This window comes from Astatotilapia calliptera, chromosome 14 (assembly GCF_900246225.1).
Source record: "Astatotilapia calliptera chromosome 14, fAstCal1.2, whole genome shotgun sequence".
Taxonomy (NCBI): domain Eukaryota; kingdom Metazoa; phylum Chordata; class Actinopteri; order Cichliformes; family Cichlidae; genus Astatotilapia; species Astatotilapia calliptera.
In genome coordinates this window covers 17,269,181-17,282,740 of record NC_039315.1, presented here as the reverse complement: position 1 = coordinate 17,282,740, position 13,560 = coordinate 17,269,181, and the positions used below count along the sequence as shown (strand labels likewise).

Here is a 13,560-nt window from a genome sequence, read left to right as displayed (position 1 = left end):
ATACCGATGAATACCAGAATAACCTACCTGTCTTTCCACAGAAGAATTGGCGATTCCTCTGCTTCTCTATCAGGATTTCCTCTTCTTCTAATGTGGGACTCAGGTTTGACTGCACATCGACTCTTCACACCATCTTTTGATATAAATTGGTTGCATTAACATACGTTCCGGCTCTATTGTTGTGTCAGATCATACATCTTCAACACAATCAGAAGTGGACTGGCCAACTGGCAGCATCGCTGGCCTGAAGATCACTTTGACCTGAAGTGAACATTCAGTTTGATGAATTTAAACATTTTCACATTACTACATATAATAACTGTTGATAACTTTAATTGTGTTTTGCAAACTTTTACAATATTTTAAAACCTTTAAAAACATCAAATTAAATAAGCACCTTAAAATTCATACAACTTGTGAGGCAAAAATTCCTCTAAACACTAGAGGGCAGTGAAACAACATAATCTGATGATGAGTTTATTGAAATGGACTGGGGGTTTTTTTTTTTCTTAAGAGACATCAGTGTTTTTCCACACATTTATATACAGGAAACAACAGTCATATATAAATTAGAGAATCACACTCACTCACGCACTCTTAAAATCACATCAATCATCACAGCACAGCAAATCTGTTCATTCAGAATTACAGAATATTCACATTTATTGTTCACATAGAAATTAAAATATGGTTTTATAAGCATTGTGTGAGATGTAGGCTGCTGTATGTTAATCTGGATTACTAATCTTGGGACCTCTACTAAGTTTAAATGTATGTATATTTGAATATAAGTGTTCATATGAATTTAATCATGACATCACAGCATTCATCTAGCCTTTGATGAAATCACATGAAATCACAGCTTGCTTGCTATTGTCTCTCAGACTTGCTGGAGTAGTAAGACTCTCCTGGTCCATCTACTTGCCGTTCTTGTGTTTCTTCTGCTGGAATTTCCTGAAATGGTTCTGGATGGTAGAGGCGGCCTTCTCAACTTCAACAGGGCTGAGCGGAGGAACAGCAGGCGCTGTGCATGTCCCGTTACTGGCATTGGAGTCTGAACACGACAGGACACAGGGAATAGCCAGGAAAGTAGAGGAAATAGCCATGTAGAGAAACTCTGTAGCAATGATTGAGTTCAAGCACATTTTATATATTAGCCTTTATTGAAGCAGGCTATTTTTCTGAAAAAAAATCTTTTAAAATTGGATTTCATAGTTATTCAGAACAACTTTTCCAGGGCCACTCATCAGAATAATAGCCTGCATTTAAAATATTTACCTACAAATGTTACTTACTCTTTCTATACACGCCTATGCTGTTTCTCCTGAGGCCATCATACTGTAAATGAAACAGAACAGCCTTGTGTTATAAAACTCTTAATAGATGTGCAGGCACACACAGGAAGGAGAGTAAGTATTGGTTTAGTGCACAAGATGTAACACATACAGATTATGTGTAAGAATAATCAGTAGTGCCATCTTCTCTGGCTGACATTCAGAGTTAAACATATGCAAAACTACTAAAATACTAAACTGCAATGTATGTTCCACACTTAAGGAACTAATGGCCAAAGTACATGTGTGTCTATGACTGTGCTTTCTTTCTATATACAATCACAGTAATGACCTCAAACACAAATCCCCTTGATTGGGATTATAGCTCAAACAGAGCAGCGGCAGGGAATCCAGAGTCTGAGGACCAGCTTATCATGCCTACCTGCCAATTTGACTGTGTGTTTCATGCCTATGTTCAGTCTCATGTGTTGGCTTTATAACCCTGTCTATGAGGTCTGCTCCCTCCTTTCACCAGACAAGCTAAGGTAAATTTAAACTGTAGCCAGTCTAAGCACATAAGGGTATAGAGCTGCTTGTTGAGTATGACTGTTGCACCTTTTCATTTAAGTACTTGTGCTCACATTAAGCACTCCAGCTATTTATCCTCGATACATTTGTAAGTTTCAGTTGTATAGAGGTTTTAGACAGAAGTAACCTTAGAAAAGGTACAAGAAAAATACAAGCCTGTCAACCAAAATTTCACTTTTACAAAAAGATGTGCGCACTTTCAACTTGGGCTGAAATATGCTCCTTTATTCGGGGATACATATTGAAACCTTCAGGAGACATCAGATGTGAACTGTGAAGATGTAGAGGCAACTTTATTTTTAAAAATATATTATTTTGCTGCTACTTTCTGAGTATAGAGGCAAACCATCTCTGCCTTTTTAAGACACATTCCTCTGCTTCTATGTCCTGTGCTTCTGGACTTTCTTTCTACTAATTACCAAAGAATAAGAAAAGATCATTTATGAGTATTGATGATTAAAAAAATACTACTACTATTAATGTACATGAGATCATAATAATCGTATGACGATATTTATACAGGCTAGAAATACTAAGAATAGAGGATGTAGTTTTACCCAACAGTTTTCTCATACAGAGAATGAAGCTATATGAACAGAACTGATGTGGTTTTTAATGTAAATTATGATCTGCAGTATCGATCTTGCTATAACTAACCTCATCTGCTTTGCTGCTCCTCCGGCTGAGAGACACTGAGTGAACCTGCCAAGGCAAAGGCTGAGACACCACATAAGGCAAAGGATCCTGTTCCCGCGTAAATCGCGCCCCTATCTGTAAATAAAAAGACGTTTTGCTTAGACATATGAATATGGGTCAAAGGTCAACAACTGGCTCGGCTCTAAATGTGAACACTGAATAACGAGAAAACAGAGAACAATGACAGGGCAGCATTTACCAGTTGGCTCTAACATAACTTGCCTGAATACATCTGGAAGCTGTAAATATAAATGTGGTTTACACTAACCAGCTGTTGCAGCACGATCCACATGTACATTCTTATTTTATAAAGCTATTGTCAATGCCATTTACCTACAAACACTTACTATACTATAGCTGATATCCTCCATAAATGAAAAAAAAGGCATCTTACTTTGTGCTAATAATCAACGTCATCATTCTTGTTGTTCTGATCTGTACAGTAGAGTGCTACCATTATAATCACCTTACCGTTTCTACCACTTTGACCACCATATACATAGCTGTTAGCATGGTTATCAACATCTTGATCGCTATTCCTTTAGGACCTTCTTCGTTTACAGTTGCTGTCTTCAGTTCTGTTGAACAAAAATAAAAATCCACACAGGCACAGGTCTGAGCAATCAGGAAGAAACGCACTCAATTCACTGTCTCAGTCTCTGACACATAAGGGTAAGACTGCTAAAGAGCTTTGCAGGACAGAAATAGAGAAGCAGTAATCTTTTCCTATGCACAACACTTATCCCTCAGGTGTGCATTGCACCTTTCCAGTAGCAGACATGCATTTATTTATCAATAAAGAAAAAGGCTATTGATAATTTAGGATGCATACAATTTAATTTAGCCTCTAGTTAAGTGTGTAGCAATCTTATTAATAAGCTGAACAACAACAACGTAATACTGAGACATACTAGAGTTACCTCCTAATGAGGTATTTTTTAAAGAAAGGTTTATACTTTATAGCAAATTGCTTTAATAAATGTTATGAAATTGTGTTAAACAAAAAAAATAAAAAGATCATATCTGACCTTCTTGGGATGAATCCCCTTCCTGGTATTTGTCCTATTTACATGATTATAATGTTCTTATGTAGGTAATCTTTTAATGAATGCTTAATACATTGTAGAACGAAGAGCAATAATAAAATTAAGCAATCAATCAGTTAGATTGGTAATCAAAACCTATTATTATTATTATTATTGTTTTTTGGGTTGTTGTTTTTTGTTGCCTGTCCCATTTGGATCTTTAGCCATCAGAATTGTTGTCTGAAGGCCAAGAAAGATGCCAAGCAGATTTACTTTATTGACTTGCAAGTCATTCATTCAGCTGCAACTTTAATCCAGAATCCTGCACAGTGTTACTAACAAGTTCGGTAAATATATGAAATGCCTGGTTTTACTTACTTGCTATCAAGATCAAGTTGATCAGTTGTGCTTTTATTGTAAAAACAACAAACCTAAACAATCTTTTAAAAATGGGAAAAAAAATATTAAACTCAAAATGCTGATCGCCTCCATCCTCTACTGATTGTTACACTGTTTGTACATCAGGCAGAGATTTCTGATAGGACGTCGACACTAAAATTCAGAAACTGTGGTTTTCTACGAATAAACGGATGCATCAGTATGCCAGTTATGCGGTTATCTTAAAGAGATAGACCTATCTGTGAGATCACACATGACTAAGGTCTGTGTGCGTCACTGTCTGGAGTGTCGCCTCTAACCCCTGAAGGCCAGTGATAATCCTTTAGGCATGTGTCTGTGAATACATTTCACCTGGCCCTGCACTGTGAAGGACACTGCTGTTATCAAGATCAAGTGTCAACCTTGTCGTGTAAAGAATTTTTATATCACTAATCACTATCTGCCCTTTGTTTACACTTGGCGACGTGTCGCATGAGCCTGAATGAAAACGAATATTCAGTTTTTGTAGTAGTGGAATTACATAAAGGTGCAGGAATGTGTTATCACTGTGTATTATCACTGAACAGACGGGCATAAGAGCGCTCCTGACACTGACAAACTGGTTACACATCACATCTACAGGACAGAGGCAGTCGTGTGAAGAGAAATTGGTAAGAAAATTAGGATTTCTCGCAACTTTAACAAAAGACTTCTTTATATTTCCTGCTTTAAGAGGGATTACATATTAAAAAAGAATACTTACTGCACGAAGAGCAATAAAGGAAGAAGAGCAGCATTACAAAACTGGATCTAGGCTGTTGAAAATAGAAAGAGTGCAGCTGAAGAGCAGCAACTACATCCAAAATGTATTTCATATCTTCCTCTTCTCTTACTTTTTTCTCTGATGAGAGCTTACAGCTGATTCAGCATTCAAAGAATCAGAATGAATGTGTAAATCAGTGATGAGTTAACATATTGCTAAATGCTCTGTCGAGTGACAACTCTTTAAAAATCTGTATTTACTTACCCATGTGTAACTGACATATATATCTCATATGTAAATCACAAACTTAGTAACAGATGATTACATGCTTATATAATAATTCATTATTAATTGTTCTTGGTAATCGATTATTAGTCTTAGCAGTCACTTGGTATATGTTATGTAGCAGGCTATACTATATTACCTTAGTTTGTTATTAATCTTATATCACCATTATTCTGCTGCCATTCAAGCTCTCAGATGTGCAAGGTAGCTCAAACTTGAACTGATCGAAATCTAAAGAGTTATGAGCTTAATGCTGTAAGCTTTTTACAATAATCTCGCAGTGAAGAGCTATGAGCAGTATGCTTTATCTTCCTGACACTGTACAGATTTGTCTGAGGCGAAGCCATTATATCAGTTTATCACATTTGGCAAGGATCAGATTTTATCATAGTAAAATGAAAAAATGAAACAGGGAAGAGAGTCTTGCTTCAGTGAAGCATTTCAGGGAGATAGAAATCATGACAAACCACATTCATTCTGATCAAAATGATCCATCTTTTGAGATTTTCCCTCGTATTGTTGCTAGGACAACAAAGCTTTTTACAATGCCTATTCGTGTGGTATTTGCGGTATTAGACCATATAGATGTTGCATTGCAGGTTACATACCAGTAATGATTTTTGCTGTTATTGTTTGTTGCTTGTTTTGCTCACAGGGTTCCAGCCAATACCAATACGTGGTGATGTGGTGAACCATTGAAGAAAAACTCATTTAAAAGAGAGCAGAGAGCAGCCTCATCAGTTTCAATCATGTCGCTCAAGCGTCATAAAAGACTGAGCAGCAAGAAGAAAAGTATGTTTCCTTTTTGTTCTTCTGTTTTGTTTGTCTGGGGTTTGTGCATCATTATCATGCGTTTCATTCTGAACATTGTTTTTCATACTTACAATACTTGAACATGCTGTGGGTATTGTGTAGCTATATTGAAAGTCAGTGAGTGAGCACAATCGCCAAAGAAATGCCTATGTTCTACAAAGACTTTTTTTTGTAACTACACTACTGAACTCAGTCACGTGTCATTCGCTGACATGATGTCAGGTCCCCCTTGAAAATTAGATTTAAATCTCATTGAGATTTTTACCTGGTTAAACAAAGGACTAGTTTCTTTGTATTTTGATTGGAAAATGGCAAACGGGTGCAATGATTTATTAAAAAATATGCACACTTACATGGAAAAGCAGCATATAAGGTAAAAATAGACTTTGTACACTTCTGATTAGTTTGAAAGTCAATGTTCGGAATGACTGCCTTTAGTGTTCAAAAACAGCTTGAACTCTCTTAGGCAAGTGTTTTTGTAATTTTTTGAAGAAGTCATCAGGAATAGATCTCCAGGATTCCTGCCCTCCAGTTTCTTCAGTTTTCTTTTATGTACATCATGCTGAGATATGACAAGTGTTGAGTTATTATAGCATGTTGGGAATTACCTTGTTGGTACAAAAATAACATTTATGCCTGCCAATATTTTAGTTTCAGGTAAAATATTGGAACAGATGATTATCATTTTGTAAACATTCTCCTAGTAACAAAATGTCTAAAGATATCATGAAATTGAATCTTTGCTAAGTTGTCTGTTATGTATAAAACAGCACTTGAATTAGTTGCTCTTTTATGCTTGAATGATTCATAGGTCATTGTTAAGTGGCTAACACACAAACAAATCATTCCTTTGAAAATGGTAAAGGACAAGGACAGGACTGAAAATAAGTGGAAAAGCAGTCAATGTCCAAAGAAAACCCTTGAAGTACCTTCAGAAAGCCTGGACAAGTATTGCTCAAGACAGCTTAAAAATTTAAGTGTGGTTTCTTGGAAGAAAATGTAAAGAAACGAAGGATGACACAAGACTTTTGCCCAATACTGTGCATAATCTTGTGTTTTGATGTAAATAACCAGAGCCCTCTTGAGTAAAATTTAAATTAATAAGAATGCATACCTCTTATTACAATTATTATGAGTCCCACAAACAGACATAAAAGTATTAGTACAGTCTGATAACCTTTGGTAACCACATTTGGTGACCTAAAATAGTATGGGGCTACAATGATTTTGAAGATACTGTTGCAAAAAACTCATGGCTCAAGAGTTGGCAGTTCGTCCTGTAATCGGAAGGTTGCTGGTTCGAGCCCTAGCTTGGACAGTTTCGGTCGTTGTGTCCTTGGGCAAGACACTTCACCTACCGCCTACTGGTGTTGGCCAGAGGGGCCGATGGCGCGATATGGCAGCCTCGCTTCTGTCAGTCTGCCCCAGGGCAGCTGTGGCTACAACTGTAGCTGCCTCCACCAGTGTGTGAATGTGAGAGTGAATGAATAGTGGAATTGTAAAGCGCTTTGAGGGTCTCGAAAAGCGCTATATAAATGCGAAAAATAATAATAATAATAATAATAATAAAAAACTGTTATTGAACCCTCATTTTTTCTCAGTTGCCAAAGTTAAATGGTGCTCATAACAAACATAATAATTTGAAAAAGAATCTGTCAAGTTTTATCTTCAGAGGTATGATTAAAAGCTGTCTTACATTAACGTGAGTTCTGACTGTTGCAGGAAGGCTCCTATTGTTCAGACTTTGCAAACAATATGAGCTAAAATTTACTGGGTAGGAGTTAATGTGCTATTATAAAAAGCACAGCATTTTTTTTCCAATATGTTTAGTTAATAATGATAATTGGCTTTTTGTTTGCAAGTGTAAATTCTGATGTTAATTGCACCAAGGGATGCCCAGTTTACGGATAACACTGTTTTTCTGTTTTCAAGCTCAAATGAAATGAAAAGTGAGATTGAAGGATAATGTTCTTTTCCTGTTAAAAGAAAAGAAAACAATAAAAATAAATGTAAAGAACTTAAAATTAAATAGAAATAAAAGCAAAAAAGAAGAGCATTTGCACAGTACTTGAAATTTTTGTGTAATTGGACTAGTTTTTTGTAGCTATTTTCTGTCTTACTTATTTTATCAAAGTCTGTGTCACACTTAAATGGATAAAGCTGTGTTTTTGGGTTGTTTTTTTTAAACTAGAATCTCCAAAGGATAATCTCCAGGCAGAGGTTCTGCATGAGCTCGGCTTGGAGGCCTACCAGGCTATACCACTGGATGTCTCATCAATGCTAGACATTATTACTTGGACTCTGGGGAACCAATCTCCTCTAGAACCCTCTGATCTACCAAAAGCTTTCCTCCAGTCCCTTTGGCTGCTCAGGAAAGATGCCCGGACTCCTTGGTGTGAGTCTCTTCATAATCTTGTTACAAACGATGACAACAATTCTACCGGGAAGGTGCTCAGTAGTTTTAAAGGAGATAGCCAGGGTGCCATCAACCCGCTTGATCTAATCACAGCTGTCTATATGTCTGCTAGTACTTTCCTTCAGCAAGAGATCTCCAAACGGATGATGCAGTGCCAATTTTCTATACCACTGGTCCTTCCAAACAAAGATCCGGAAGAGCCTAGTTGCTTCCTTCTTTGGCCTTTAAGAGGGATTGTGGGCCAGTGGAGATCTCACCCCCTAAATAAATACAGGCGAATCCAAGAGGGGGATTTGGCAACCACATGCATGCCATTAGTTTCATTTGTCAGGCTTGGTTGTTGCAGTGTGTCCAAGTCACAGGTGCTAAACCATATGTTACGTGGAGTCACATCTTCCTGTCAGACATTTCTCCACAGGGGGATGGAAGGAGGGCAGCTGCCCAAAAGGCTTTCGGGTGGCCTGGTAGAAATTGGATGGCATCTACCCACTGGAGATAGCACCAAAGATGTCTTCCCAGTCCCTTTGGTCTTCTCCAACCTGCGGGGTGATGCTAGTGCGCATGAGAAATGCCTTACCTTTTTATGCAAGGCATCTTCAGCTATAGTTGTTTTCTGTGGAAATCTTAAGGAGAAGGAAAAACTACTTCTTGCTTCCTGTAAGGATACCAACAGCAAACTAATACTCATTGACCTTTTAGACACTGAGAGAAATGGGAGCAGAGTTGTTGGTTTTGTTGATGAGAACCTTGAAAAGTACATGGGGCTTCCCGAAGAATCTGTGATTCAGGGCAGAGGTCTGAGTGAGGATGCACTGGCTAGTAAGCTATGTGATACTCTAAAACATCTGCTACCAGACAGACTGAAACTTATTACGCTTGAGGAAGCAGCACAATTTGCGGCGGATATAGGCCTAAATGTGGACGAAGGACCCATTTGTCAAAAAGCCATGGCCTCAGTGGAGGAAGTGTTGAAGGGTTTAGATGAGGGGTCTGATGAATATAGGCGTAAACAGCTTCCTCTGCAGGGGCCTTTGTGGAGCAAATTAGCAGAGCTAGAAAAAGCAGAGAGTAAGCAGAGAAAAGAAAGAACAGAAATTGACCCCCAGCTACAAAAAGAAAAGAATGACATTATGGCTGAGTTGAGGAGCTACAAAATGACCCCAGCTATGAAGATCTTTACAGATGCTCTCTTTACCAAAGATAAAGTGAAGAGAGCTTACTTTCTTAGCTGGCTCACTCTAAGACTTAAGAAAACTACAAAACAAAACAAGACGAAAGATCTGCTCACAAATCTACAGACAGTAAAGAAAGAAAGCATGCTGGTAGATTTGGATAAGCTTGAACAAAGAGTCAAAGACACCCCTGGAGACACTGGTTCAATATTTCAAGAGGGAACAGAAATACAATCTGCAGGTCTAAATTTGCAACTTTCTGAGCAACAGTCTGAAGGAAGCCATCAACTGAAGGTCTCAGAATCCAAAGAAAAGACCACAGAACCACTGTCACAACAGACAGACCATCAACATGACGCAAACATGGCGCAGGAGATATCCATCACTTTAAATGAAAAAGAAAATGAATTAAATTCGGCCTCTGAAGACCAAAGCTGTCTTTTAGAGTCAGGAGAAAATAGCACGTTGCGCTTCAAAGAGAAAAAACCAAATGAATCAGAGCTAACACTCACTACGGACAATTCAACTTCTGGCACGCAACAAATGAGCCTTGATGATTGTGCTGATCCCTCTTATGAACCTGATACATGCGCATTAGGTCCTGAGCACTTTCTGCGTGAGATAGGGCTAATCTTTGAGCTAGCATACATCAGCCCCAGCAGCGGAAGCCAAAATGTGTTACGTCTCCCTAGCTTAGCTACAGATCTTCTTCTTTATGGGATTCCACTTGAACTAATGGATGGAGATGCCTCAAATATCCCCATCCAGTGGCTGGGCTGTGTCTTTGGAGAGCTCAAACGTCGCCTACCACAAGAACAGTGTAGGACAAGAGTGCTGACAAATCTTGGCGACTATAATGCAAGGAATGCAGAGATTCTTTCTGCATTATTTGGAGTGAAATTCCCTGAATGGAAGAAACAAACTTCAAGAGGGGTGTACATGGCTGCCCTGTGTCTTCCTGAAAACCTCAGAAAGGACATGAAGTGTGATGTTTTGTTGCTAATTGAGGTCAGAGGTCTCTGCTCAGTCTCACTGGACAGCAAAAGAAATATACTGGGCAATGACAATGAAATGGCTACCTTTGCAACAGGACTGAGTGACTTTTTAATGCACAGCATGTCTTCACACCCTGGTTCTGATTTTGAAACAAACCTCAGTGTCAGAGTCAATGCTCTCCTGCGAATCAAAGAATATGGCTCCATGCCATTTTGCCAATTCTTTGTCCAGAACGAAAACGTAAATAGCAAATTACAAGCGTCACAATTAAGGTACGTTTCTCAGGTGCTTTTGCAAACTAGCAATATTGATAAAGATGGAAAGACCACAAGCTGCACAGTCTCTGTCAAAGGACCATGGAACAAAATGTCCCTCTCTGAACCAGTTGATACAGATTATAGTGGGGATGTTTTAAAGTTTAAAGAAATCCTTTTTGAAGCATTGAAGAGGAGTGCCGCTAAGGCAGAAGCCCCAGTTTTGCCTGAATTTATGAGGCGTTTGTGTTCTGTTTGGGATGCGATCAAAGAGGAATCATTCTCCATTGGTCTCCAAAACACTGATATAGCTTTGGCATTTTCTTTGTTGTGCACAGAATTTTTCTACTGGGAAAACAATTTACTGGACAACATGAAAAGTTGGCTAACGGGTGCAACAAAAAAAAACTTTACCACAAAGGGAGAAGCTTTGGATGCATCTATTCAAAATGACCTTCTCAGTGAGTTAAAGAAGGAAGCCAGTGAGGAAGTCAAAGCAGAGGTGAACAAACTCAGGTCAATAGCAGAGACATATGTGATGAAAGAGGAAACTCTCAAAATGAGATCTGACAAATTCATGCCAATCCTAATGAGCAATATTGACAACCTACAGGACAGAGTAACTGAAGAGATAACAGAAAGGTTGGAGGCAGTCTATGAGAGCCATTACTCTTCCACACAGCTTAAAAAATTTAAAGCATTACTGGGAGAAGAGCAAGAATCCAAGGTAGATGCACTAGTAGAAAAAAGCAAGACAACAAAAATTCTTCTGCAAGATGCAGAGATAGAGGATGAATTTGAGGCTGTGTGGGATAAGATATTGTCCAACTTTGAATTCAGGCCTTCAGAAACAGAAGATATAACTCCAAGAGTAGAAGATATTCTGAGACAGAATCTAATCAGCCGTGGCCTCCAGAAACACATGAAAAAGCTTGAAATGATTGGCCAGAACCAGAACTCTGACTTCCAAGTTTGCGATGAGCATTTTGGATACCGCAGCAGATTAAAGCAAATGTTTGAAGACAACAACAAACAACACAAGGTAGAAGCTCAGCAGGTAGCAAACAATATCATAGAGGAATGCAAACAGTATATAGCAGATAAGAGTAACAAACAAGCAGATTTCTCTGACGGTTACATTACAGAGCTGTTACAAAATGTTGAAAAATCTTTAAATGAAAAATCTGTGGAAACTAGATCAGCTTTTGAAGTGGATCTAAAAGTATATCTCTGTAATGCTTCTTGCCAAGACTTTCAAAACCTGCATAACCGCTATGCCAAAGACGCAGAACTTTTGACATGTATCACTAAAAGAAAAGGTATGGACTTGGCCGAGTTTATCTATGACTTCAGGAAAAGAGACCAGTGTCAAAGGATGGCCCAAGCATTCATCTCCATGGTCATCAAGCCCACAGTCTTGGATTACATCAACAGACCCCTGGGGATATCTATTGCAGAGGAGATCCAAAGGAAAGCTCAGCAGTATCACTCCTCACAGGCCTTCCACCAAAGCTTGCTGGAAGAGATGATTAAAGAAGATCAATTTGAAGTCTTCCTGGAATATCTGCTCTTCTATGACAACTTCAGACTCAGGAAGATCCAGGAAACAGTGACAGCTCACCTCACTGAATCAACCAACCTGGGACAATGGAGGCATCAGAGACTCTGTGAGATTGTAGGAAAAATTGAAGAAGCAGTGAACGAATCCACAGAAGGTATCAGTGGAGTCCTGAATGATACAAAGCCACTGCTGGAGAGAGTGTGTCTCACTTTAGAGAAAGGGGATGTTAATGTGATCAGGACCTGTCTGACTGGACCCCTGTTTAGCATCACTGTAGAATGGAACCGTTTTGCTAAATGTTTACTGGAGTCAGTGGCTGCAATGCAGATGGACCTTGATCAAGAGTTCTCCAAAAATGTGGATACTACCCAATTTCTTAACTGTCTTCCAGTTCAGCCCCAAGACTACCTCTTCAAAAAAGTGAAAGGCTGTGACAAGCAATGTCCTCTCTGCAGAGCCCCGTGTGAGGAGGAGGATATGGGGCATGAGGGTCACAATGCCTTGCTCCATCGACCTAAAGGCATGCAGCCTTATGCCTCTAGTTCTGTATCCTGCATCAGTTGCCCTGAAAGCATGAGCGAGGACAAGGACACACATGATACATCCACAACAAGCAGTGTTCTCCATTCACTTTACCCAGACTGGAGCTTCTCTCCTGACAACACAAACAGCTCAAAGGCCAGTGATTACTGGAGGTACTGTGTGACTTAAACACTCTTTATTGTAGAAATGACAGTATTAGATTAAATTTAATTTATTAAATGAACAAATTCTTTGTTACAGGTATGTGCTGGTGAAGTTCAATGAGAGGTTTGCACAGGAGTTTAAACGAGAGCCGACAAAGATTCCTGAGGAATGGAGGAAAATCACTCAGGAACAGGCCTTAAACAGTCTGAAGGAGGTGTTCCTCACCAGAACGAGTGTTTAAAATACTGCATTCAGTTCAGCTACGAAAGAACATTTGTTCATATGTGAAAAACCATAATTCAACCATGGAATTTAGATCCTGGGTTTTAAGGTTTCCCACCTGATTTGAAATAGATGCAGAAGAAGGACTGCTCTGTGCTGAATGTTATTTATTGTTTTTAACAGGTTCAACTCAATATTACTTTAAAAAAAATACACTTTGAAATATATATATAATATTGTAAATAGCATTTCTGTATAAACATTATAACAACAGGAAAACACTTTTTAATTTTTTTTTTATTATTTTGAAAAGGAAGCACATTATTAATGTACTTTTATAACATATAAAATCATCAACATAAATCAAATATATTTTCCATTATTACTTTTTTTATCCTATATTTTGAAGTATAAAAATAATATGCAGATA

The 13,560-nt window shown here is 38.4% G+C and overlaps 1 protein-coding gene across 1 annotated transcript; it reads left to right on the top strand.

The window, feature by feature from the left end:
• Window positions 1-5,751: 5,751 nt before the first annotated feature.
• Window positions 5,752-13,305, top strand: gvin1l2 (GTPase, very large interferon inducible 1-like 2). Its single transcript, XM_026192726.1, has 3 exons — window positions 5,752-5,801; window positions 8,014-12,916; window positions 13,005-13,305. Exons 1-3 carry the CDS (start codon window positions 5,759-5,761, stop codon window positions 13,147-13,149), a joined length of 5,091 nt encoding a protein of 1,696 aa, XP_026048511.1. The 5' UTR covers window positions 5,752-5,758; the 3' UTR covers window positions 13,150-13,305.
• Window positions 13,306-13,560: the final 255 nt, after the last annotated feature.

Excerpts from the sequence above, each read along its gene's own strand:
- gvin1l2 (XM_026192726.1), top strand. The coding sequence starts at position 5,759 with ATGTCGCTCAAGCGTCATAAAAGACTGAGCAGCAAGAAGAAAA. Across the intron at positions 5,802-8,013 it reads ACTGAGCAGCAAGAAGAAAA|AATCTCCAAAGGATAATCTC; the intron begins GTATGTTTCCTT and ends TTTTTAAACTAG. Across the intron at positions 12,917-13,004 it reads AAGGCCAGTGATTACTGGAG|GTATGTGCTGGTGAAGTTCA; the intron begins GTACTGTGTGAC and ends TCTTTGTTACAG.